General features: G+C 45.5%; 1 protein-coding gene across 1 annotated transcript in view; it reads left to right on the top strand.

The window, feature by feature from the left end:
* The window catches only part of ESPL1 (extra spindle pole bodies like 1, separase), a 45728-nt gene extending 21083 nt beyond the window's left edge, over nucleotides 1-24645 (top strand). Inside the window, exons 13-31 of the mRNA XM_035099532.3 lie at nucleotides 500-619; nucleotides 1576-1747; nucleotides 2690-2818; nucleotides 6421-6577; nucleotides 7004-7113; nucleotides 8120-9246; nucleotides 10280-10658; nucleotides 11829-11999; nucleotides 13540-13753; nucleotides 14864-15051; nucleotides 15720-15847; nucleotides 15926-16048; nucleotides 16754-16909; nucleotides 18034-18207; nucleotides 18651-18755; nucleotides 20372-20487; nucleotides 20801-20884; nucleotides 23329-23487; nucleotides 24109-24645. Of these exons, the coding sequence (XP_034955423.2) occupies nucleotides 500-619; nucleotides 1576-1747; nucleotides 2690-2818; nucleotides 6421-6577; nucleotides 7004-7113; nucleotides 8120-9246; nucleotides 10280-10658; nucleotides 11829-11999; nucleotides 13540-13753; nucleotides 14864-15051; nucleotides 15720-15847; nucleotides 15926-16048; nucleotides 16754-16909; nucleotides 18034-18207; nucleotides 18651-18755; nucleotides 20372-20487; nucleotides 20801-20884; nucleotides 23329-23487; nucleotides 24109-24310 (4014 nt within the window). The 3' untranslated portion in view covers nucleotides 24311-24645. The remainder of the gene's footprint in view (nucleotides 1-499; nucleotides 620-1575; nucleotides 1748-2689; nucleotides 2819-6420; nucleotides 6578-7003; nucleotides 7114-8119; nucleotides 9247-10279; nucleotides 10659-11828; nucleotides 12000-13539; nucleotides 13754-14863; nucleotides 15052-15719; nucleotides 15848-15925; nucleotides 16049-16753; nucleotides 16910-18033; nucleotides 18208-18650; nucleotides 18756-20371; nucleotides 20488-20800; nucleotides 20885-23328; nucleotides 23488-24108) is intronic.
* The last annotated feature ends 1809 nt before the right edge of the window (nucleotides 24646-26454 follow it).

The following is a 26454-nucleotide window of genomic DNA, read 5'->3' as shown; positions in this document are numbered from 1 at the left end:
CCTTCATGGATAACTGCCTTGTCGGGGCGAAGGGGCTTGAATAACTCCAAGAAGCTATGAGCTATGCCGTGCAGGGCCACCCAAGACGGACAGGTCATAGCCAAGAGTTTAGACTAAATGTGATCCACCTAGAGAAGGAACTGGCAATCCAGTATTTTGCCAAGAAAACTCCATGGACATAAAAAAGGAGAAGCTTTGAGAAGAAAGTGAGAGTTTCCAAGGCAGGCTCTGGTTCATGGGGTCACAGAGAGTCGAACACGACTAAGACGACAAAACAACCACAACCACTGTATGAACCATGAAGTTGACAATCTGGAGACAAGCTCATTCCTGTTGGAGGCCCCATAGCCCTGATTTCTTGATGGCTTTCTCGTTACTTCCTGCTATTAAGGTCAACTGCTGATAAACAGGACAAATGCCGGCTGAACTCTTTGTTATTTCAACTCTAGTGGACAACTGCTGTGCTAATGTTCTTTTGTCCTGTTTTATTCTCTTGCAGACCACTTTAAAGGAGGCTGAATCGTGCTTCCAAAATGTGGACAGAAAGAATGACTCTTGGCTGCTGACCAATCAAACACTGGCTGTGCTCCGTAGCGAGCTGTGCTTAGCAAACCGCAAGGTATCCTGGTGGGGGTTGCCCTTTTACATTCACTGCACAGCACTGAGACTGGCAAGCAAGCCAGGTTACTAAAAGCGAGAGAGTAGAAAGCCACATGGGAATGGTGCTTTTGAGTCTGTAGGACCCTAAAAGGGAGTCTACTGCATTACCGTATGCTATGGCTAATACTTTGCCGAATCATTCAAAACCAAGATTGCCCCCTGCCAATACAGTGGAACCTCGGTTTACAAACGTGATCCGTTCCACGGAGGTGTTCATAAACAGAGGCATTTGCTCCCCGAAGGCACGCTTCTGCGCGTGCGTGAAGCACCGATAGAGTGCTTCTGCGCATGCGCGAGCTGCGCAGATCGCGTCTGCACATCCGACGCCACGGAACCCAGATGTACACACTTCCAGGTCCACAGCGTTCGTAAATGGAGGCGTTCATAAACAGGGCTGTTTGTAAACCGAGGTACCACTGTATGCGATTCTTTTTGCCTGTAAGGAGGCTGCACTGATGAATGATTCTGATAGGGGCTGAACCATTTGTCACAGTTAGGCCACGCCTCAATTTGTACAAGATCCATCCAGGCTTGATAACTTTTTTTGTACTTGTGGGCTGGAGCTTTGGTTCTGTGGGGATTCTGCAGGAATGAACTGAGAAGCCCCACCACTTCTGGGCTAATTATAAATGTAGATCATTGCTAGCCGCAAGTGGGTTGGTTTTTATCCCATTGTCTGCAGTATGGATAGGAGAATGCTGGAACAGGTTGGGATATTCTAGGTTCAGCTATGAAATGCACACATGGGCGTCAAATTGCAGGCACTTCCAAACTTTCAGAAAAATTCCCTGGGGTCAAGAATCATCTGCATTCTGATTCATAAGCTTTTGCAGCATAAATTGAACGCTGGTTGGTGCACAGTGAAAGACAGTCTTCTTTGCAACTGATCCTCCACCCCTCCCTCTTTGCGGACAGATTGAAGAAGGTGTCAACCTTTTAGTCGAAATCTTACAGAACCCTGCTTTGCAAAGGTCCTCTAAGGTCTGGTACCAGCTCCGAGCCAGTGCTCTCCAGTTGACAGCCGCTTACCTTGGTCTGCCAGCTTCTGCCCTCCCACTGGCACTGAGGCAAAAACTCTGGGTTCAAGGTGAGTGCAGAAGCATCCATACATCTCCTCCTTGATACTAATCTGTACTCATCTGATACTTGCAATTCACCTGTCAATAAGTGAATTGCAAATGAATAGAAGATTTTGAGAACTTTGTGAGCTGCAGAGGGTATCTAAACATTCAAGTGCAAAGAGAAGATGTTCCGTTCCAGATGCTTGGGAGGAGCATACTAGAGTTAGGTTTCACCCAGCAGGTGAACAGCATGTCGTTCCCAAGTGGAGAGGGAACAGCCAATTTTAAATTCTGGGGCAGAACAGCAGTGGGGCAGAACACTGCTTGGTAACCTGCAGTTCTTGGGTTGTTGTAAATTCCACCCAACAAGCAAAGACTGAGGCTTTAAGCCAGAGATGGCAAACAAGTTGTTGTTGGATTCCAGCTCCTATCATCCATGGTGGTCATTGATTATGTTCGCTGAGGCTGATAGGAGTGGAGAGTTCAATAATGTTTGGAGAGCACCAGGTTGCCCAGCCCCGTTTTTAAGCCATGGCAACAGTGTCATATATCATGGAAGTTTCTTCCTTGTGTGTAGAAGAGGTTCCCACCATGCGCTAGTCCTGTAAATAGTATTGGAAGTAAAAATCTGCTTTCCTCTTCATTGCAAACTGTGCTCCAAGGAACATTTGCATTTCTTGGGAGCTAATCAAGAGTTTCTCATCTCTGAAAGCAGGTTGCCCCTTAAAATGTACAGCCCTAGGAAACCACTGGGTGTTCTGTAAGCTACATCCCAATAGTTATAGGCCTAATAGGCGTGCTTATCCCTATGTGGGCATTGTGTATTGTTCCCTTGAACACATCTCCAAAATATTGGCAGCACACAAAGATCCTTTCATATGGGTTGCTTGTGGAAAGGTTTCCTTGAAACTACAAAGCTTGATGAACACAGTAGTAACATACAGTGTGTGTTCTCTCCTCTCATGCAGGATGGAAGACCCCTGAATCGGCTCTGGGTGATGCTCACAGACTCTACCGCAGCATCCTCTTGAGCTTCTCACTGATTATCAGCGACACGTCTGCTAAAGATGTTTCAGAGCATCAGTTTGTAGATCATGGTAAAATGTTTATTGCTGTCCTCTGAAAGTGTGCAAAGATTTTTTATTATTTTTCAAAATCCTGTATGCATGAAACTTTCCCTAAACTGGGGGGAAGCGGTCCACTGTTGGAATATTGCTGCTGTTTACTATCGTAGTTCCTTTTCAGCCAAGGATCTATTGGATAGAACCAATATGCTGTATCTACCCCTGAAAGGGAGCAGCTGGTGTTTTTTTAGTATTAATATAGCACCATCACTATGGATTGTGCTTTACACGCTTTTTAGAATTCTTTGGAATGCAAATTGTGATACAATATAGGAAATCAATAAAAATATGATTAAGTAATCATGCAGCATCTAGCACAGCACATTACGGTTGCGACAACAGGCAGAAAAATTATTCAGTGGCCTGTTTTCAAGTAGTTTTCAAGTGGTCTGATGCATTTGGGAGCAGCTGGGCTAGACAGTTGTGCAAAAGGTGTCGTGGAAAAATGAGTGGAGTAGCTTAACTAAATTTAGACTGTCCATATGATGGTTTTAGTGATTTAAAAATTATAACTTGTTCTACTAGTTGAAGATGCTGAAGTTATTTCACAAAAGAAAGGCAGAGATATACATTCTGGGTGGTAGAACAGTGTAAGGGGATGGGAGAAGGGGAATTGTTCCATCTGGCAAGCTGAAAATTTGTGCTGACAGAACAATAGCCCTAGTGCTATGCTGAATTCCTCCCTCTGAAAATAAACCAAATACGTTTCAGCACACAATCTTGGAACTTGGTTGACCTTCAGTACTGGAACGGCTTCCTAACCACATAAAAATCTATGGATTTTTACAAGCAAATGACCCACCAGTTGCTACTCCTTATTTTACATTGTTCTCTTATTTCATTTACTCTGCCAAGCTCAAGCAATGAAAACTTCAACAGCTCACCTCATCTGAGCAATGGGTTTTTTAAAAAAACATGCAGGGAAATAAACCTGCAACTTTGCAACCAGAATAAATACAGCTGCAATATTTGATGTTGGGTGCAGAGTTCAGCATCTGGATACCCAGCTGCATTTTTTTTAAAAAAAAGTTTCCAATTCTTCTGGATGCATAGGTAGGTTTGAGAAACGTGTGGGCAAAATGCCTAATTAAATCCCAGGAGCCAGATGAGTGGCAGAAAGAGGCTTTCAGTGGTTGGGAGGCAAGGTGCCCTGAATAGCTCATTGGCTTTCCCCATGGCTTGTAGGATAAATTGTGCTAATTAGGGAATGCTTGTATAATGTAGATGAGGTGCAGAGTATGGTTTACCTTGGTAAAGAATTACCAAATGAGGCAGACACTAAGGCTGGGCGATATATGGTTTTCAACATTGTGATACATCAGTAGCTTAATACCGCGATATGCTGATATATCACAATGTCTGGAATTGGATCCTTCTTCCTCTCCAGTCCTACTGAGCAAGCCCCTATACCACTGGCTCACATGAGCTGGACTTCCTTAAACTGCTTAGTTGGGGGATGGGAAGCCTGCCCCCCCTCCCAGTTCTTTTTTTAAAAAATATATTTTTTATTAATCGTTTTATCCACACACATACAAAATCCAAAAATACGAAAATACAAATACAAAAAACATCAAGATACAAAAATACCAAAATCAAACAACATATAACAGAAAAATATATCATCTCTCATCCATTTTGATATTCATTGTCTTCAGGCTTCCCCAATTCCCTACTATCTGATTTTCATTTTTATAAACCTCTGTAGCAGTTTCTAAATCATCTTTCTTACCCATCATGTAATCCCTTTAACACTTCAAAATTGATTTCATCTTTATATCATCTACCAAAATTCTTAACTTTCTATCTTCTATTATCTCCCTATTGCCTTGACTTCTTTATTTTCCTGGATATTCAAACTCTAATTATCAAATACATTCCCTATATATATTCTAAATTTCTTCCAATCTTTTAAAACTTTGTCATTTGTCTGGTCCCGGAGTCTTCCTGTCAGTTCTGCCAGTTCCATATAGTCCATCATTTTCATTTGCCATTCCTGCATCGAAGGCAATTCCTCTTTTTTCCAGTATTTTGCTATTAAGATCCTAGCAGCAGTGGTGGCATACATAAACAAATTAACATCGTCCTTGGGGATTTCTTCCCCAATTATTCCAAGCAAAAAGGCTTCCGGTTTTTTCAAAAATGTGTTTTTAAACATCTTTTTCAATTCATTATAAATCATTTCCCAGAAGCCTTTTATCTTAGGGCATGTCCACCACATGTGGTAGAATGAGCCAACATCCTGCTTACATTTCCAACATTTGTTGTCGCTTTTGTGGTACATTTTAGCTAACTTGACCGGTGTCAAATACCATCTATACATCATTTTCATCAAATTTTCCTTCAACACAGTACAAGCTGTAAATTTCATACCCTTCTTCCACAATTTTTCCCACTCCGACATCATCACATTGTGACCCAGATCTTTGGCCCATTCAATCATAACTGATTTTGTTTGCTCATCTTTCAAATGCCATTCTAGCAACAAATTGTACATTCTGGACAAGTTCTTATGGTCTGTCTCTAATAATTCCGTTTCTAATTTCGATTTTTCTGGTTGGAATCCTATTTTTTTATCTAACTTGAATGCTTCATTTATCTGCACATACTGAAACCAGTCACTCAGCCTATCTTTCAATTGTTCATATGGCCTTAACTTAAAGTGGTTTCCCACCTCCATCAAAATGTCTTTGTATTTCAACCTGTTCTCATCCATATTTGTCCTTTTAGGTTTCTTTGCCTCGAGTGGTGAGATCCACCTAGGAGTTTTTCTTTCCAACAAATCTTTATATCTAATCCAGACATTAAACAATGATTTCCTAATTATATGGCTTTTAAAACCTTTATGCAATTTTACTTTATCATACCATAAATATGCATGCCAACCAAACTCATAATTATCTTTATATAAATTCAAATTTTTTGACGTCATATTAACTCCTAGGTATTTCACCTTTTTTACACATTTCAGTCCTGTGCAATCCTCTATGTTCTGTTTCTCTTGCAATGTCAAGTTCTTATCTAGTACTTTAGTTTTCCCTTTATTTAACTTAAAGCCTGCCACACTGCCAAACTCTTGAATTATCTGCAGTGCTCTCCCCGCACTCTGTTCAGGGTTCTGCAAAGTCAGTACTAAATCGTCTGCAAAGGCTTTTAACTTGTATTGTTTTGTACCCACTGTGATTCCTTTAACACCTTCATCGCTCCTTATCATATTCAGCAAAACCTCCAGGACAGAAATAAATAACAGGGGGGAGAGTGGGCACCCTTGTCTTGTTCCTTTCTCTATTCTTATCTCTTCTGAGACCACATTATTTACAATGATCTTAGCTTTTTGCTCAGAGTAAATACCATTTACCCCTCCCAGTTCTTGGCCAAGTGCCCAGTGAATAGGTGGTCCCAAAGAATGCAGATGTCGCTTGCCCGATCTTAATGTATGTAGAGTTAATGTGTTCCACACTTCAGCATGTTATCTCTTTTGAAAATGGTGCACCTGGATGTAAAATTAAGATGCCCTACACATATGCAACTTAACTATTTCTTTCCCCACCCCAAACAAATTTTACCATCCTACTCAGGTGGTAATTTGGTGCAGAAGTGGCAGGTGCTGGCTGACATGTTTGTTTGCTCCGAGAGCTTTGTCTCCCTCCTGGGCAAGATCGAGATTGTCAATGAAGCAAAAGCTTTCTGCCTGGAAATGCTCAAGATCTCCATGAGGCTTCAGTCTATTCGATGGTAAGGAATGTAAATGGGTAAGGAGGGGGAACCCGTGGCTCTTTAGATGTCACTGTACTAAAATCTCGATCATCCCTGACCATTGGCCATGCTGGCTGAGTCTGGTGGGAGATGGAGTCCAACAGCACCTGGAGGGGGGGGTCAGCAGTTCTCCACCCCAATATATAATGAAAATAACATTGCATAGACAAGCTCATAGGTGGGGGAATTGGAGACTCGAACTTGTGTTGGCCTTGTCCCTTCTCAAAACATGTGGACCCAGGCAGCCTAAAGACAAGCCCTCCTTAATCTGTTGAGCTTATCTGTGCAGAGCCGTGATGGGCATAGGATGGAGGACAGCCTTTTGTGAAATTTTGGTACGGAGCAGCATGTTGAGATAGGTTGCAGGGAACTCTAATGTGTGCTTGGCCTACTCTTTCTCCTCAGGTGTGCTCGCTTCCTGGTCTTGAAGAGTGGACTGGAACTGCAGCGCAGTGACCTGGAGCTGTGTCGCTTGGATCTGGAGCAGGTCTTGTTTCTTCTTGAGTCGGGCACAGGTGAGTCTTCTCCACCCCACCTCAAGTAGCCTAAGCAGGGATGGTAGGACTTGGAACATCTTGCTGCTGGAAGAATGGGGAGGCAAACTGCTGTTTGCAGAAGGGGAGTTGTTTTGCCCTGTGACTTAACTCAAGGGGATAATTAAGGGTAGATCTGGGCTTGAGCTCATGGTTCCAGATTTTTCAGGCTAATAAACTCTTCTCCTCCCCAAAAGCCAAACCCACCTACACGGGCAATGCATCCTCACAAAATCATGTGCCCACAAAGTTCAAATGGGCAATTCCACAAACACTTAGCAAACAACAGCAAATCCTCCCTTTACAAAAAAAAGGAATACAAATGGAAAAAAATGGGCAGTTGGGCTGGGTACAACGTAAAGCAAAGCACCAGTCCCACCTGCCCGTCCACCTTCCTTTCCGATGCTAAGAGTGCCTGTCAGCCCCAGATGGCTCCCAGAGCCAAAGAAAGAGGCTTAGGTGGCAAGAAACTAGACCCTCTAAATAAATTTTTAAAACCCTATTTTTTAATGGGGGTGCTATGACACCCATGGGCAGCATATCAGCAGCCCTAGCTTGAGGGTGTAGGATCTTCAAACACACTGATATTGAGACCCGCTGTGCACCTGGGGCTTACTCTGAAAAGGTGCCACGCTTCATCCTTTCAATATTGGGCGCTAGGAATCTGAGCAACTTGGTTGCTTGTGTCCTGCCTGGGGGTAAAGAACCTTTTACACCCCTCAGTCCAAAGATGACTTTCCCTTTGTGGAGGGTTTAGATCAGTGTTTCCCAAACGTGGGTCTCCAGCTGTTTTTGTTCTACATACAACTCCCATCATTCCTAGCTAGCAGGGCCAGTGGGAACTGTAGTCCAAAAACAGTTGAAGATCCAAGTTTGGGAAACACAGGTTTACATGAATTTTGTGTTTAAGCTTTCAAAATAATTTTTGAAGTGTTTTCTGCGGGTGCCAGGGGGAAATACTCAATTAGCTTGTCTCTTCTGCCTCCAGTTTTTGAAACCAAAGAAGAAAAAGGAGGTGTGAAAATCAAGCCCAGAAAAGGCAGGTCTAAAAACAGGACGCCTCAAGGTCCATGTGTGGAGCCCTCTGAGGACGAGCAGCCTTTCTTGAAAGAGGTCTCCCTTGAGTATGTTGACACAGTCTCCCTGCCGAAGAAGACTCTAACCACCTCGCCAGTGCTGAAGCCCAAAGAGAAGAAGCATGCTGGCTTCCTGAATCACCCAGAGGCCTGCCACTGCTTGCTGTGCTCTGACGTGGTCCTCTCTGTCGTCTGTCTTGGCTGGCTGGTCACCTCTGCAGAGGAGGAGCTGGCATCTGGGAACAGGGCAGAAGGCTTGCATCTCCTCGAGACCAGTCTGAAACGGTGTGCCACTGTGGGTCTGCGTCTCTCCAGCATGGTCGCCTGCGTTTCTCAAGGCAAGAAGGAGGCCATTGAGCATCAGTCCCCAGTTCAGATTCTTGATAATCTGGTGGCTCATATCTACGTGACTCTGGCTTGGCAAAGTGTGAACACTGGCAGACCAGAGAAGAAACTTTGGGGAATTCTGGAGACTGGCTTGAGCTTGCTGTCTTCTAAGGAGACTCGGCCTCTTGGCTTCCAATACCAAAGGGCCAGGCTGCTGCTTGCCAAAGCTGTGGGTACGATGTCTATCCTAGCCTCTACTCAATATGACAGTGCAGAAAACCTATTTTCTAGTGCTTGGTCCTGGAAGTCCCCATTGTCTCTACACGGGAACCCAGAAGGCAAGCAAAAGGCAGAAAAGGCGGTCAATTCACTTTGCACGCTGCCCCTGAAAACGCCGAAGCAGCCAAGAGCTGACCAAAAAGCAAAGTCTAAGCGAATCCAAGGAACTAAACCTCTGCCTGTGACCAGACCTAATAATCCATTTGCCCTGGCTGACTCTGATTCAGAGGCTGTTCCGGTTGTCCTTAGACCACCTGTAGAGCACCGTACCCCAGCCCAGAAATCCCTCCCAGCTCCCAGGACGATCCAGCGTTCAGCAGCCAAGCCGCGCCTGAAGGCCCCGTTTGCGGTTTTTGAGGAATCTTCTCCAAAGCTAAACACCAAGCTTCTAAAGGCCCCTAAAGTGTCGAAGAGAACGAAATCTCGAATTAAGGTAACAATTAAAATAATAATAATAATCTATTACACGTCAGCAACCCTAGCATAAAACGAACCTAAAAATTGCCTTGCTTAATCTGGGCCATGGTCTTCATATGGAAGCTTTAATTATGGCTGCTGTGGTTTATTAAAAAGATACCTTCAATATTTACATGGCTAATCTATGGAGTTGGTTTGCAGGCTTCCTGGGGTGGGGGTGGGGGTGGCATCTGGTGGTCTGCTGTGAAAATGGGATGATTGACTAGATCAGCTGCTGTTCTGATCCAGCAGATGTCCTTCTAAAGCAGGGATAAGAAACCTTTGGTCCTCTGGATGCTATTCAACTTCAACTCCCACCAGTCTTGCCACCACCATCACAGGCAAAGATAATGAGGTCAGGACCCATACAGCCCAGCACCTTGCTTTTCTACATTGTCCAATCAGATGCCTGTGAAAAGCCTACAGGCAGGACAATGTCATAATAGCTCTGAGCAGTGGCTCTCTCCCATTGTTGTTTGTTCCCAAGTGACTAGTATTCAGTGGCATGCTGCCTCTGCACCTGGAGATAATAATACAGTGGTGCCTCGCTAGACAAATTTAATTCATTCCACGGGTCTTTTCTTATAGCGAAAAATTCGTCTAGCGAATCCCATAGGAATGCATTGAAATTTTTTTGAAATTTTTTTGCCCATAGGAACGCATTAATTGAATTTCAATGCATTCCTATGGGAAACCGCGATTCGCTAGACGAATTTTTCGTAAAACGCATTCGTCTAGCGAGGCAACCTCCGCTCGAAAAATCCTTTCGTTAAGCGGAAATTTCGTTAAGTAGGGCATTCGTTAAGCGAGGCACCACTGTATCACCATCCTGGCATGAACTTGTCCAACCTCCCCGCCCATCCCGCCGCCACCCCCCCAAAAACCCCATATAATCTAGCAGCTATCACCAAACATTGTGGTAGTGAATTCCGTTACTGTAAGAGTTTTGGGGAAGGAGGTGAAGAGAAAGCAAAACAAACTTGTCTCTTTCTCTCACACCCCCCCCCCAGGTCTCTTTCTATGATGACAGTGATATGGAAGATCCTCTGGAAGCCATGCAGGAGTCCCGGTTGCCTGCTGCCAAAGACCCAGTGCCTGCCACCCCCAAGGCAGGGAGGAGGGTGGCCTCTAGCAGGAAGGCATCCCAGATGAGCTGTAGCACTGACTCCTCAGATGGCTGCTCCCGGATGGCAACGCCCCTGCCCAGGAGGCCACGGGGTAAGGGAGTTTCTCGACGAGGAAAGCAGCAGGAGGAAACCAAAGAAGCTCCTTCTGAGGAGATAACTGCCAGCTCTCAGGAGGAAGAAAAGGAGGTTCTGAGGACCATTGAGGAAAGTCCTGAGGCCAGGGTCCTACAGGGTTCCAATGAAGAAGCGCCAGTAGTTGAAGGTGAGGTGTGACTGCTTGGAAAAAGAAAACAGTAGTGGAAGATGGAAGGTGAGAGACCTAGAAATGAGCAAGTTGGCAGGCTTCTTAGGCAAAGTAGCAAGAGGCTTTAAAGGGAAAGAACAAGCCAGAGTAAATAAGAATATTCCATAGGTGTTAGAGCAAGTCTGATTTCTCTTTGTCGTCTTCCTTTCTGCCTCTCATCAAGCTTTGAAGCAGAGCATCCTGTGGGATAACTAGACGCATATAGCTGACATTGTGTTGTTGTTGTTTAGTCATGTCCAACCCCATGGACCAGTCATAGCTGACATTACTTAAGTCTAATTAATGCATGAAGGGGTTAAGACCGTAGATTAACTGTCCTTCCAGGCTTAGCTCATCATGGGAGGGTCTGCCCCCTCCCAGTCTATCTGAGAATCGCAATGTGTGAGGAGGTCAGAGCTGGTTGCTGCAGCTCAGACCGCATGGCTCTTACAAGCCTTTCTTGATCTCTTATACCAATAATTTAGGAACTTTCATCAATGTAACTAAGCCAAGTTTTATTGCCTGTGCAACATTTTCTGACTACCTTATGGAAAAACACATGAATCTGAACTTTGGAGAGTTTCTAAGTAAATAATTTTAAACTTGCCAAATACCATATGTGGTTTTTTTTTACTAGGGAAGAGGGAAAATTAGGAACTCACAAGGGCATATTTTAAGATCTAAAAGCCTTTATTTCCATCATGGGGCGAAGCAAAGGCCTGCTGAAAGACCTTAATCCACTGGTAATCAAATTCAGCAGGTGTAAGCAGCATGTTTTCCAACCTGCCTTCTCAATGACAAGGGTTAGAAAGTTGTTTTTTAAATGTTGAGATTTCTTAGTAATTCATTTCAGGTGTGTAGCTTGCCTTGGTTATTCATGCGCTGCAACTGACATAAAGGTTTACTGTGGCACGAGCTCTCGTGCATTTCAGGTTTCTAAAGCGGGCTTCACTCCCACGAAAACTTACACAGAGTGAATGCCCTAAAATTTGTGGGTCCTTAAGAGGCTTCCTTGTCGGGATTGCTTGGGAAGACTCATTCTGTGCCCAGCAGCGTGCCATGTGAAATTGCACCCAAGCCACATCCCTGATTACAGAGGCTGTTTTGCAGCTGGCATTGACATGTTGGCATTACTTCTTCTCCCTGCAGAACACAGGAGGCGGCCTATCCGTCGGCTGAATGACACAGAAGAGGACCAAGAGGTTCTCCGGCGTGATGCCAGCATTCACTTGCAGGAGGCTTTCCAGGCTACAGAGAAGAGAGGTTCAGAGGACCCTTTCAACTTGCACCCGCTTGCTTCTTCCCTGGATGCACCTGACAGTAAGAAACATGAGCCTCTCCGCTCTGCTCCTCAGCTCCCTTCTTAAAGCCACGATTCCCACTTTATGAGGCAGCCTAATGTCCCAGGGCAGGTTACAGCATTAAAACACAGTACATATTAAAAACAGCTTAGAGCAACTTTCAACCACAAAAATAAGGTGGGTTCTAAAAATATGCACAAAAATACCTTAGATGTTCCTTACTCTGCTAGCTTTGAGGAAGGAAGGTACTGAATGTGTTTTCTCCCTCTCACAAAAAAATTACTGAGCCTTTCAGGCTTCAGAAGTTCCCAAGGTTTAAGCCTACCTTTGCAGTGCTGAGGACTAGAAACTTGGGTCTTTCAGCTAAATGGAAGCCAAAGTTTCTGACTCTTGAATTCATCACTCAATGACAAATGCCACAGCCTCACTGGGCTTTTGTGTAGTTCGCACAACTCTGGGTGGTAGGCTTCTTCTTCTTTGGTTCACATCATAAGCAGTGTCCTAGTGCCAGGGGTTTAAAGCATTTTGCATATGTTGCTGCAGTAATCTTTAAAATAGCTGTGCAAGGGCTGGTCAATATAATTTATTCCCATTCTGCAAATGTGGAGATTGAGGGGGGGGGCATGCTTCAAATGACCCAATCAGCTCACGGTGACATCATGTCCCTGCTTTTCCCAAGTCTAAAAACCTGGCCTTCAAGATATAATCTAATACAGGCATCCCCAAACTTCGGCCCTCCAGATGCTCTGGCCTACAACTCCCATGATCCCTAGCTAACAGGACCAGTGGTCGGGGAAGATGGGAATTGTAGTCCAAAACATCGGGAGGGCCGAAGTTTGGGGATGCCTGATCTAATAGATGCTTACTAGAGAATAAGTTTATTCCGAGCCACTGTGGTCTCCTGGTGACAGGACCAGGACCAGGGTTCAAATTCCCACTTGGCCATGAAGCTCACTGAGTGACCTTGGGCAACCATATACACCAGCTGTGGGAAACTGGAACAGGCCAGAGACTGGATCCAAAACTGGCCTGCCCTCTGTGGACCATTTTTGACAGGTGTGGTGGGACCACCCACTTGTCAATCACCTGGTGTCATATGAGCAATAAGATTGGAAATGAACCTCTACTTGCTTTCCAAAAGACTGCAGCAGAGGCGTATCTCTAATCTTAGTGCTGTGAGAAAAGAGCACAAAGATCGGAGATAAGAGAACCCCTACCTCCAGCCTTAGCGTTTAGATCACGGATAACAGATCTCTGTGCCTAATGCCATAGGGCGTCAGGCGACTTTACAAGTAAATGTGATTTGCTCAAAGTGGTCTGGCGCAGACCAAATCCAGGGGCCTGACAGGTCTAATTAAGATTCATTGCTTCTGATACGAATGATGCTGAGCCAGGGGGAAGAGTGGAATACAAATTTAACAAACTTAAGTTTTATAAATTTGCAACAGTTCTTAAAATTTGTTATTTTGGAATCACACTGTTCAGTTCACAGAATAAACATAAATGTTCAGTTTTTCATTTAATTCAGGTTTTTTTCTCTCTCTCCCAAACTATTGTAGACTCCTTGTCCATGGACTCTGTCTATGACTCCCTGCAAGCTGCCTTCTACGCAATTGGACATTACCCTCCGGGTTCCCTCTACAGCCATCTCTGCCGGCTCATGGCACTGTGCACCGGGAGCCGAGACCCCATTGTTACTGCCTACCTGGTTTCTGAGTCAGTCTCTGTAACTTTTCGTCATCAGATACTGACCGTCATTTACAAGAAGCTCCAGTAAGAGCTCATTTTTTGGGGTGGGGAAGGGGAAGTGGTGTATACTGTATGTAAGTGTGGAAAACATAGCCTCATGTAGGTTTACTTGAAGTGTGTGAGAGGGTAAAAAATTATCCACTCTCAGTGAACCTGAGCAAGCCTCATGACTGCAGGGAGGTAAGCAGGAACCTGTGCAGTTACTTAGCTGCCAGCCTCTTCCAGGTGCTGTTTTTACATGAATGAAAGATGAGTCAGCTCTGATGCAGCAGAATTGTCTCTCCCTGAGGAGCTTATCTAAAGCAGGCAAAGTCAGAGACAAGAATCATGCAGAGATGCAGTGTGCAGCCTCCTAGCTGGGTGGGTACTCAAAGCTCCCACCCAGTTGTCTTAAAGCAGGGGTCCCCAGACTACGGCCCGGGGCCCAGATGCGGCCCAATTGGCCTCCCAATCCGTCCCGCGCCGCCCGCTGCCGCCGCCCGCTCTTGTGGCGCGCTGCACGGCAGCGCACTTCCAGATCTGGAAAAAATCGCCGAAAATCGTTTCTGCGCATGCGTATGGGCCTCTCCCGACCCAGAAGAGGTCATTTCCGGTGCACTTCCGGGTCGGGGGAGGCCCATACGCATGCACACAAACAATTTTCGGCGATTTTTCCGGCCTGGAAGCGCGCCACCGCGCCAGTAAATGGGTGTGCGCATGCGCACTGGCGTGCACTCCCCCACCCTCCGGCCCACTGCGTGCGCACTCTCCGGCCCGCCGCGCGATCGGCGCAGTGGGCACCGGCCCGAAGGCGGGTAAGTCTGGGGACCCCTGTCTTAAAGATTGGGGTCTGTATCAGTTCTATACAAGGGAGTGAATCTGAACGCATTTCCCCAGAACATCCCTATTCCAAATGCCTTTTCCAACCATTATAAGTTTTTTCAAACGTATTTAAAATCCATGCTGGTAGAAAGCAAAATATGCTTGGATGTCAACGTGAATCGTTAGGTGGGCTTTTGTTTATGCTGCTGCCAGAATGTTGGTGTGTGTGAAGTGTCTTGTTAGCATCTGAAATGAAATTACTTCTTGCTTTCTGTTGCACATCCTTTGAAAGCTGATGTCTTAATGACCCCTGGCCTCTTGTTTGATTCTTAGCAAAATGAAAAAGGTATCCGTGGCCAGCGCCTTAAAGCAGTTGGAAGCACTTAGCCTGCAAGAAGGAAAAACTGGTTGTCAGTTCCAGCACCTCTCTGAATTACAGAACCTCTTTGAATTCAGCTGCCCCAGCCCAACAAAGTTGGAGACGGAGAACTTCAGAGAACAGCTGCAACAAATCCCTTCTGGTATATGACATGACTTCAATGTGGGAGAGCAGGCGGTACTTGCTCCCAATTCAAAAGGATGGTGGTACCTGTGTTTCTATAGCAGAAAAGGTTGAGAGTCTTATTGCTGCAGCAGAACCCTTTAATGAGCTGGCATTTTTTGCAATACCATGGTCTAGAATTAAAAACAAAACATCGTGGACTCCAGATAGGAATTGGAACATTGACGATTTAACAAATTAAAAGAGCTGTAGAGCTGTACTTAAATTTACCTGGATTTCTGTAGTTCATGCTGTGTCATGCCGGGCATGTTGCATTAGTTAATGAGTGGGATTTGGGTGACAGGAACTGCTTTCACTTACTTGGGTATGGAGAAGGGAGTGTATAGTTAAGTTGCCCAGAATTGTTTCCTTGGCCATCTCTGCATCCTGAACTGCCAACAGAGACCCCCTCATTTATACTTATTTCTCAAAACGAGGACTAGAAATGTGTCTAGTTTTAAAGGGTGTTGCGTAGGAAGAGGAGGTGCTGTGTCTTAAGAGAAACAGGAGTTTCTGTGCTCGCCATTTGGGACTTGATGGCACAATTGTGCCTCCTGTTACGTTCTAGCAAATAGAAGTGTTGCTTTAACCACCCTATGTGCAGCTCTTCTTTTTAAAAATTGGGGGGCATTGCTGTCTCTACCACAGGGGTAACCGTGTGTATATTAACCCTGGTGAGCATCCAGCCAGAAACTATTGGGGACGTCCTCTTGCTGACACGACTGGAGAAAGATGCCCCCCCAGTCACCATCCAGATACAGACCAGGCACGCCAAGGTAAGGAAGTAAAATTTGCATTGGCAGCTTCCTGGTTGGAGGGGCCGCCTTTTCCCATCATGCCCCTTTGTTTCTCAGGTACCCGTAAGTGCAGCCCTTGGTGAACTTGATGCCATCCTACAGAAACAGAAAGAGATATCCAACCTCACGGACAGGAAGGACTGGTGGAATGGCAGGGTTGTCCTGGACAAGAGGATGAAGGTGAGGTCTCTGTGGTCTTTGGCATTGCCCCAAATCTGCTGAGCCCTTTGACTTCCAGCAGCAGAGAAGAGGTGGCTAAAGTCTAGCAAAAAAGGATAAGAGGGGTTGTGCTACTTACATGTCTGGCACCTGTGACTGTAGGCAAAAGAATGGGACCTGGTGTGGGGGGGGTCCCACAAGTGCTGCCACCACTACCAACTAAAAGTGGGGGGCACAAGGCAGAATTGGGATGGGGAAGCATCTTCTGTTCCCAAACCTCATTCCTCTCATTGTTTCCACAGCCACTCTGGGCGGCTCCCAACAGAATATTAAAAACACGATAAAAGATCAAACATTAAAAACTTCCCTAAACAGGGCTGCCTTCAGATGTCTTCTAAAAGTCAGATAGTTGTTTATTTCCTTGACATCTGATGGGAGGGCGCCACCACCGAGAAGGCCCTCTGCCTGGTTCCCTGTAACCTCACTTCTCGCAGTGCGGGAACCTCCAGAAGGCCCTCGGAGCTGGATCTCAGTGTCCGGGTTGAACAATGGGGCTGGAGATGCTCCTTCAGGTATACTGGGCCGAGGCTGTTTGGGGCTTTAAAGGTCAGCACCAACACTTTGAATTGTGCTCGGAAACGTACTGGGAGCCAATTCTCCTTGTCCTCCATTGGCTTGCAACTGAGTGACTGGTTCTGCGGGACTCATGGTTTCTTCACTCCACAGGATTTGACCGAGTCCCTGGAGACGCATGTCCTGAGCTGCTGGAAGGGTGCCCTACTGCCAGCCTTTGAGGACCAAAACTTAGCAGAAGAAGCCTCCCGCCTCCAGGCACGCCTCTCAGAGTGCGGCTGTGAGGAAGTAGATCTAGCACTGCTTAAGGTGAGGAGCTCAGGAGTCTTTTAGCAGTCAGAAATAAGAACTGGTGAGCTCGATTGCAGCCAAAGGTCCAGCTTGCAAGCCAGACGCTTCCCAGAAGAAAGCATGGAGGTGATGACTTTGCCCCCAGCTTCTGGTGTGAGGTACACTGTTGCAGACCATGGAGGTTCTGTTTAGCTGTTGATATACCCATGCTCCCATGATTATTTCTAATCCCCTTGTTTTCAACGCTAGTGGCTGTAGCCTCTCTTCCTGTTGCAGTGAATTCTGCAAGTTACACATTGCGTGAAATACTTCGGTTTTTTTATTGGTTTGTTTTTTTAAATGGGTCCTTCCGATTCTGCTGCAAACATCGGGCCTGATTCGCCCAACAAGTCCTGATAGCGGAAGCCCCATGCAAGGACTTGCTTGTACAACTGGGCTGTCCCATCTCTCCTCCTCCACAAAAGTGGCTCTGGGGTGTTGGAAGAACCCCCAGAACAGTGCATAGCCGGGAAGAGAAGGGGAATTTTTGTATCTGGAAAGCAGAAATGCTTGCGCTGATGGCTATTGAATTCCTTCCAATAGCTTTGCATGGTGACCTCTTATTCTAATATTAAGAGAATTCTCCTATAACCAATCTCTGTCTCTCAGCATGTACAGTATGTATGTATGTATGTATGTATGTATGTATGCATGCATGCATGCATGCATGTATGTATTTTTTATTTTATTGATTTAACCCCACCCATCTGGCTGGCTTATGCCATGCACCCCTCCCTGAAAACTAAACAAAAAAAGCCCAGGTGCATTTAATATTTACTCATGTGGCACATTAGCCACTATATCTTTCCCCTACCATTTGAAATAACAATAAATTATTTCTTAATAAATAGCTATTTCTTAATGTTTGTGTTTACGATGCTGTTTTATAGCTTACATGTATGTTTCAGCATATCGCTTTTGGAGATATAAAACCCTCTTGTTTGTAATCTCTCTTTAAATATTAAGTAATTTAAAAGTGCTTGTAAGTAAGCAAATAATGAGTTAAGAATTGCACAAATGGTTGTGGTGACAGATAGCACTTCACCAGGGTTGTGGGTGTACAAAATGGCCTTGCATCTTAACTTTCGCTCTTCCTCCACCAGGCCATGCTGATTGGCTCGCATCTCTTGACCCCACAACATGTACAGTGCTTGGCACAGGGACTCAGCCCAGCTCAGCCCGAGAGAGCCCAGAACTGTCTGCAGGAGGCAGTGGACAAACTGGGATCCCGTACTGGTCAGGCGTCGAGTGGCCACTTGGTCCTTGTGCTGGATAAAGTAAGTGAAAGCCATTTCCCCATTAGTTACATGACAGGTGAGCAGATAGCCTTCAATTTTGCACAGTCCCTGGTCCTTGGGTACATTTCCTGGGAGAAGCAGAAGCACAACATCTCTAGTTATTGGGAATTGGAGTCTGTTTGGTGCGGTCGCACCTTCTGTGCTACCCAACATCACTCCCCAAATGCTCGTTCAATAGCAACATTTGAGGGTTCAGCGCATTGCTTTCCTTTTCCTGGCGGACCAGGTCAGAATCAGCCTGCCAGATGTTGGAGGGCTGGTGATAAAGACATCCTTGGCTTCCCTTAATGGGCTGGAATTATGTCCCCCAACCTCTGGCACACAGACTGAAGTTACTCCATTGAAGGAGCCCAGCAGTGCCCTCTTGTATGGAGGGGAGAGCAAGGCTTAATTTCTGATCATTTCTTCCCCCCCCCCCCCAGCACCTGCAAAAGCTTCCCTGGGAAAACATGCCATGCTTGAAAAACCATTCCGTGACCCGGTTACCATCTCTGCGGTTCCTGCTCAGCTACTCTCTTACAAAAAAGGTATAAAGAACCCCCCTGCCCTGCTAGAAGGCACAAAGGCATGATCCAGACATAGTTTTTATCCTACGCCTTTTTAAAGATGGATTCAATAGCTATGACAACATTAGTTTTGTTAAGTTTTTGCATGCACGAGGTTCCATGTCTCCCTTCTTGGTGAATCGCGAAAAGGATATTTAGTAACGGCCAGCAAATACCTTTATTTAAAAGACTTGTGAAACAGGGTAAGTAGAAAGTGACATAAAAAATTCCTTCAGTAGCACCTTAAAGACCAACTAAGTTTTTATTTTGGTATGAGCTTTCGTGTGCATGCACACTTCTTCAGATACACTGGAAACAGAAGAGCCAGACCCTTATGTATATACAGAGGGTGGTGGGTGTGGGTGTGAAAGGGTGATGGGCTGATAGGAGTGGTAAACCTGTTGATGGCTGTTAACGACTGCTGATGACTGCAATTGGTCCTGCGGGGGAAAAGCAAGGGCTGAGGCGCTAAAGAAAGCTTGATCATGCATAATGAGATAACAGTGCCAACAGTGCCCTTCAGCTCTCTATATTGGACAAACAGGCCAAATCCTACGCCAAAGGATAAATGGACATAAATCTGACATCAGGAACCACAAGACAGAGAAACCAGTAGGAGAACACTTCAATCTCCCAGGACATTCTATACAAGATCTCAAAGCAGCTGTTTTATTACAGAAAAATTTCAGAAACAGACTGGAAAGAGAAGTTTCTGAATTGGAACTCATTACCAAGCTTAAAACCATGGAGCCACCTGGGATGAACAAAGACATAGGATTCTTATCTCATTATGCATGATCAAGCTTTCTTTAGCGCCTCAGCCCCTATCACCCATTCCCACCCACACCCACCACCCTCTGTATATACATAAGGGTCTGGCTCTTCTGTTTCCAGTGTATCTGAAGAAGTGTGCATGCACACGAAAGCTCATACCAAAATAAAAACTTAGTTGGTCTTTAAGGTGCTACTGAAGGAATTTTTTTATTTTGCTTCGACTCAGACCAACACGGCTACCTACCTGTAACTAGAAAGTGACATTTAGCTGCTTTTGCTTTCTCTGTGAAATGAAGCTTGGCTCAATTTACCCAAGTGCCCTACAAAGGGATCCTAGCTGTCTGTCTCTGGGGCACTGCGTGTGGTTTTAATTTTCATAGGTTGCAAGCTTTGGAGGAAGTGAGGAGAGACGCGTGCTGGTGGATAAACTGAGGTTCGATCCAGGATCCCTTGGCCCCTTTCCCCAGATTCTGAATGATACATTGAGCTGACTAGATTCAAGCAAGGCTGCGTGCTCGTGTTTTTTCAGCACCTTTTGGAAGCTTAGTTCCGTGTTTTGTGCTTGCGGATTTAACGGGGTGACTTCAGGTTGTTGCTAGTCATGGGAAGGAGCAATGAGCCTGGTATTGCCCACGAGAAACCACTTCTTACACTTTCACTCTTCTTCTTACCCCCCCCCCCCTTTCTGGCTCTGGAGATGACACACTAATTGCACCAAGGCTACATCTAGCAAAAACATTTGCAGGCTGAAATCTCTTCCCTGTACCAAAACCTCTGCCTTTATTCCATCTAATAAAGCTGTTTTTCCGATCTGCTTTTAACAGTATCAGGAAGAGACTATCCTAAACCGCGGTGTTAACAGCAGCAACGCCTTTTATGTCTTGAATCCACACACAAACCTCCCTGGGACGGAGAGAATGTTCAAAGACTGGTTTCAGAGGTAATTAATTATCTGCATGTGTGCACAAGTAACACAGAGGTCTTTTGGAAGCCGGATTTCCCCGCACAGGTTACCAGCAGGCTGATTTTGGGGTCCACCGGAATTTACAAAGTCTGCTTGACCAGGGATGGGGAATCTGTAGCCATCCAGATTTTGTTGGGCTCCAAATCCCATCAGCTCAACACAGCATAATGGCTAGGTATTGTGAGAACTGTATTCCAATCTGCTTCCCTTCCCCTGGTGCTAGAAAAAGTGCCCTTCGTACTAACCTGTCTAATGTCGTCGTCTCCCCCCCCCCCAATTTGCTTGGTAGTGAGCCTGGATGGACAGGAGTGGTAGGAGAGAATCCCAGTGCAGACCAAGTGCCATCGGCTCTTGAAGAACGCGATCTCTATATGTGAGTACATACATCATGTAGTGCTGCCTAAGTCAGTGATGGAGAAGGCTGGTCCCTTGATTTAATTGGGGGAAAGGAAAGCATGCTGCTTGGGGGCAACCGACAAATTTAACTCATAACTTTTGAGGTAGGACCAACGCATTTATGTCTGTATTGACATGATGCCTGGGCAGTATTCTTCTCTGTTTTGCTCTTTGCTTTGACGCCTGTTTTGCTCTTTGCTCTTCTTGTGCAAGATCAAATCGCAGAGTTGGAAGGGACCCCAAGGGTAATCAAGTCCCTCTCACTGCAGGAATCTCAGTTAAAGCATTCATGAGAGATTGCCAGGTTCTTCTAGGCAGGTTTGCCTAGTAGGGCCCTGAAAAACATGAGCTAAGGCATCTCAAGAGAAGCAAAAAAAAGGGAAAGAGAATATTGAATAGACATATAGTGATAGGGAACTGGGTATGTTTAGCCTGGAGAAGAGAAGGTTAAGGGGTGATATGATAGCCATGTTCAAATATATAAAAGGATGTCATATAGAGGAGGGAGAAAGGTTGTTTTCTGCTGCTCCAGAGAAGCGGACACGGAGCAATGGATTCAAACTACAAGAAGGAAGATTCCACCTAAACATTAGAAAGAACTTCCTGACAGTAAGAGCTGTTCGACAGTGGAATTTGCTACCAAGGAGTGTGGTGGAGTCTCCTCCTTTGGAGGTCTTTAAGCAGAGGCTTGACAGGCATTTGTCAAGGATGCTTTGATGGTGTTTCCTGCTTGGCAGGGGGTTGGACTGGATGGCCCTTGTGGTCTCTTCCAACTCTACGATTCTTTGATTCTATGATAGAACCAAGTTATTTTTTGAATGTATTTAACACTGTTGTCTGGACCTTTCACTACTGAACATGAGTACATAATAACCCAGGAACGGTGTGTGTGAAAACTAGACTTTACAAACCAGGGACAGATGAACTCTTCTTAATCATCCCTAGCTACTTATAACTACCATCAGGCAATTTAATGACCCTTTAATATGTCTCCCTTGGTTTAAAGGAGGCTCCACTCTTGAAATCATTGCATGCTTATTTTCCTATGAACCTACATTAAATAGCCAGTGTGTTGAAATCAAAATAAGGCACAGCACCTGTCTTTCAGGCTTGCAATTTAAGACTCATTAAGGAAGAGGAGCAGGGAGGGGGGTAAATAGAGGGAGTTCAGTCTGACATTGATAAAATGAAGAGATGTTCTTCCTCTCAACCTCTGGGCTCCAACTCCCACCAGGCCCAGCCAGCAGGAGCAGAGACTGACCTCCTAGTTGCCCCCGTTCCTCTAGCCCACTACAGGCCAGAATGCCCACCCAAACTTCCTCCCTCTTTCAGCCACAGGGCAACATTTGTGTGCTGGAGGTCCAAAGCAATCTCCGTATAGTTACTGGTGCATGTCATCTAGCTAGTGTCTGGAACCAGGTTCCTATGTTCCTTGTCTGCCCACCCACTCTTTCTGCAGTGGTCATCATTAGAGAAGGTGGGGTACAATCTCCCAGCAACCCTTGTTCCCCTAGAGATGCAGGGATGTCTGTTCAAGTTGCTCATGAGGGCCCAGCGTTAGTGCCAGACACGAAGCCCCCTCAGGAATGTACAGTGGTACCTCGCAGGACAAATGCCCTGCAAGACGAATTTTTCGCAAGACGAATGCGTCTTGCGATCTGATGGTGACTCGCAAGACGAATTCGTTTTGCGAAAAAATCATCTTGTGAATTGCGGTTTCCCATAGGAATGCACTGAAATTTAATGCGTTCCTATGGGCAAAAAGGGACCCTGGTGGCGCTATGGGTTAAACCACTGAGCCTAGGGCTTGCTGATCAGAAGGTCGGCGGTTTGAATCCCTGTGACGGGGTGAGCTCCCGTTGCTTGGTCCCAGCTCCTGCCAACCTAGCAGTTCGAAAGCACGTCAAAATGCAAGTAGATAAATAGGAACCGCTACAGCGGGAAGGTAAACGGCGTTTCCATGTGCTGCTCTGGTTTGCCAGAAGCGGCTTTGTCATGCTGGCCACATGACCTGGAAGCTATACCCCGGCTCCCTCGGCCAATAATGCGAGATGAGCGCGCAACCCCAGAGTCGGTCACGACTGCACCTAATGGTCAGGGGTCCCTTTACCTTTACCTTTTATGGGCAAAAAAAGAAATTTCAATGCATTCCTATGGGAAACCGTGATTCGCTAGACGAATTTTTCACAAAACGAATTGACTCGCGGAACGAATTAAATTCGTCTTACGAGGCACCACTGTAAACAGGTTGGTGCTTTACACGATCCCTTGTCTGCATTCACTGAGGCCGCATGGGTTGCCACTTAAGCCTGCTTTTTCTATGGCAGGCAGCTGAGGCTGTGGAAGAGGGGAGAGTTATGCTTCTGATCCAAGTGGGCTTGTGTTTCATTTTACTTTCTTGTGGTTCTTTCCTTCCTGTAGCTACGCTGGGCATGGTGCTGGCGCCCGTTTTGTGGACACCATTCTGAAAGTGGACTGCAGGGCCGTGGCTCTTCTTTTCGGCTGCAGCAGTGCTGTCCTAGCAGTGCAGGGCAACCTGGAGGGAAGTGGTGCTGTCCTCCGGTTCCTCATGGCAGGATGGTAAGTTACCGCAGCCTTTGCTGGCCCTGCCTCTCTTTAACAAATGAGTCAGCAATCCTTGCATCTTGGGGGAGGGTCTCCACCCACCTGTCAGATTCTGCCCAGGAGGCAGATCTTGATAAGCATCTGGCCCATGAAGCCCAAATGGTTCCATTCTTCTGGTCCTAGACCAGTGGTAGAGGGGGAACCTGAGGTCATCCAGATGTTGCTGGACTGCAGCTGTCAACATTCCTGAAAATAAGCCATTCTGACTTGGGCTGATGGAAGCTGTAGCTGAGCAATATTTGAATGGCCACAGGTTCCCCAGCTCTTCCCCAGAACCTTGTACTCCCCATCCCCAGAAGAAAATGTTTTTTTCTCAGCCTAACTGTTGGGGAGATAGAAAGGAATAGAGGAAAGAGAAAATGGGTTGCTGACTGCTAGCTTTGACCCTGAAAGAAATTTTGCCTGGGGCAATGAAGCCCATGGCATAATTTCCCCTAGTCATTATCCAGTGCTTTCTGGGGAAGCTAGAAGTTTCATGCTTTGTTTGGACACCTATTATATACACAGGATTTAGATTTTTTTAAAAAAATGACCTGTACATGTGATCTCTCTCTCTCCTTCTCCCTCAATCCCTAGTCCTCTAGTGCTGGGTAACCTCTGGGATGTGACTGACCGAGACATCGATCGCTACATGGAAGCACTTCTGAAGAACTGGCTCAAGGCAGGTTCAGGAGCTCCATTCCTCCAATATGTCATACAGTCCCGCCATGCCCCCAGACTCAAATATATGATTGGTGCTGCCCCAATAGCCTATGGCTTACCAGTATCTCTGCAGTAGAAAACAGGGCAAAAGCATAATATCTAGTTTCTGGTGGGAGGGATTTGAAAGGCCTCAAATTATTGTTTTGTCGTAAATGCTGAACTGCCTTAAATGGAAACTGCTGCTGGGGAGAAGGATAAAATATCTGGCCTTATGCAAGCTGGGTTGGTCGCCAACTACCTTCAATGGAAAGTCTGCACTGCCTTTACACGGGATGTTCCTAGTTAAGCTGCTGCTCTTTGCAATATGTAGCGTTTGCACAGTGTACAGTTTGCATTTCCAGTGATTAATTATTTTAAAATGAATTTGTATTTTAATGTTTCAAAGCCTGAATAAAAGTTATAACAAATAAAGCATGTGTAGGCTTGGCAGAGGGGGGAGAAAAAACGGTTAAGCTTGGAACAGGTGCCAGAAATCTAGTGCTGGCTGGTCATTCCTGGAAGTCTTCCTAAAACCAAACATGGATTTACCATTCTAGCATTTGACCATGCTGGTTTAATATTCTGTTCTGGTGTGACCCAAGAGCTACTGCATGCCTATCTTCTCTTGTGGGTTTATAATACCCCCATATCATCTTCTCCTTTCCCCTCACCATGATGAGCAGAACAGGAGAATTACACTGAACAGTTTAAAACAAAAACAGCAAAAACAACAAAAAATGAAGAATGTTGCACAATATGCACAGGTTCCCACATTAAGTTATAATTTGGGTTATTTTGGTGCAGAACCTTTTAAACAATACTAGCCTTAAAAGAGGATTCTGTTAAGGTGCTACACTCAATATGCCAGCAAGTTTGGAAAACTTAGCGGTGGCCAGAGGATTGGAGAAGATCAGTCTACATCCCAATCCCAAAGAAGGGCAGTGCCAAAGAATGCTCCAACTACCACACAACTGCACTCATTTCACACGCTAGCAAGGTTATGCTTAAAATTCTACAAGGCAGGCTTAAGCAGTATGTGGACCGAGAACTCCCAGAAGTGCAAGCTGGATTTCGAAGGGGCAGAGGAACCAGAGACCAAATTGCAAATATGTGCTGGGTTATGAAGAAAGCTAGAGAGTTCCAGAAAAATATCTACTTCTGCTTCATTGACTACGCAAAAGCATTTGACTGTGTCGACCACAGAAAACTATGGCAAGTTCTTAAAGAAATTGGAGTGCCTGATCACCTCATCTGTCTCCTGAGAAATTTCTATGTGGGACAAGAAGCTACAGGTAGAACTAGATATGGAATAAATGATTGGTTCACAATTGGGAAAGGGGTACGACAAGGCTGTATATTGTCTCCCTTCTTATTTAACTTATATGCAGAATTCATCATGCGAAAGGCTGGACTCTATTAATCCCAAACCGGAATTAAGATTGCTGGAAGAAATAACCTCAGATATGCAGATGACACAACCTTGATGGCAGAAAGTGAGGAGGAATTAAAGACACTTTTAATGAGGGTGAAAGAGGAGAGCGCAAAATATGGTCTGAAGCTCAACATCAAAAAAACTAAGATCATGGCCACTGGTCCCATCACCTCCTGGCAAATAGAAGGGGAAGAAATGGAGGCAGTGAGAAATTTTACTTTCTTGGGTTCCATAATCACTGCAGATGGTAACAGCAGTCACGAAATTAAAAGACGCCTGCTTCTTGGGTGAAAAGCAATGACAAACCTAGACAGCATCTTAAAAAGCAGAGACATCACCTTGCCGACAAAGGTCCATATAGTTAAAGCTATGGTTTTCCCAGTAGTGATGTATGGAAGGGAGAGCTGGACCATAAAGAAGGCTGATTGCTGAAGAATTGATGCTTTTGAATTATGGTGCTGGAGGAGACCCTTGAGCAGCCATCCCCAAACTGCGGCCCTCCAGATGTTTTGGCCTACAACTCCCATGATCCCTAGCTAACGACCAGTGATCGGGGAAGATGGGAATTGTAGTCCAAAACATCTGGAGGGGCGAAGTTTGGGGATGCCTGCTCTTGAGAGTCTCATGGACTGCGAGAAGATCAAACCTATCCATTCTGAAGGAAATCAGCCCTGAGTGCTCACCAGAAGGACACATCCTGAAGCTAAGGCTCCAATACTTTGGCCACCTCATGAGAAGACTCCCTGGAAAGGACCCTGATGTTGGGAAAGAAGGAGGGCACAAGGAGAAGGGGATTACAGAGGACGAGA

Source organism: Zootoca vivipara, chromosome 2 (genome assembly GCF_965207765.1).
Source record: "Zootoca vivipara chromosome 2, rZooViv2.hap1.1, whole genome shotgun sequence".
Taxonomy (NCBI): Eukaryota; Metazoa; Chordata; class Lepidosauria; order Squamata; family Lacertidae; genus Zootoca; species Zootoca vivipara.
This window is presented reverse-complemented; position numbering and strand designations above follow the sequence as displayed.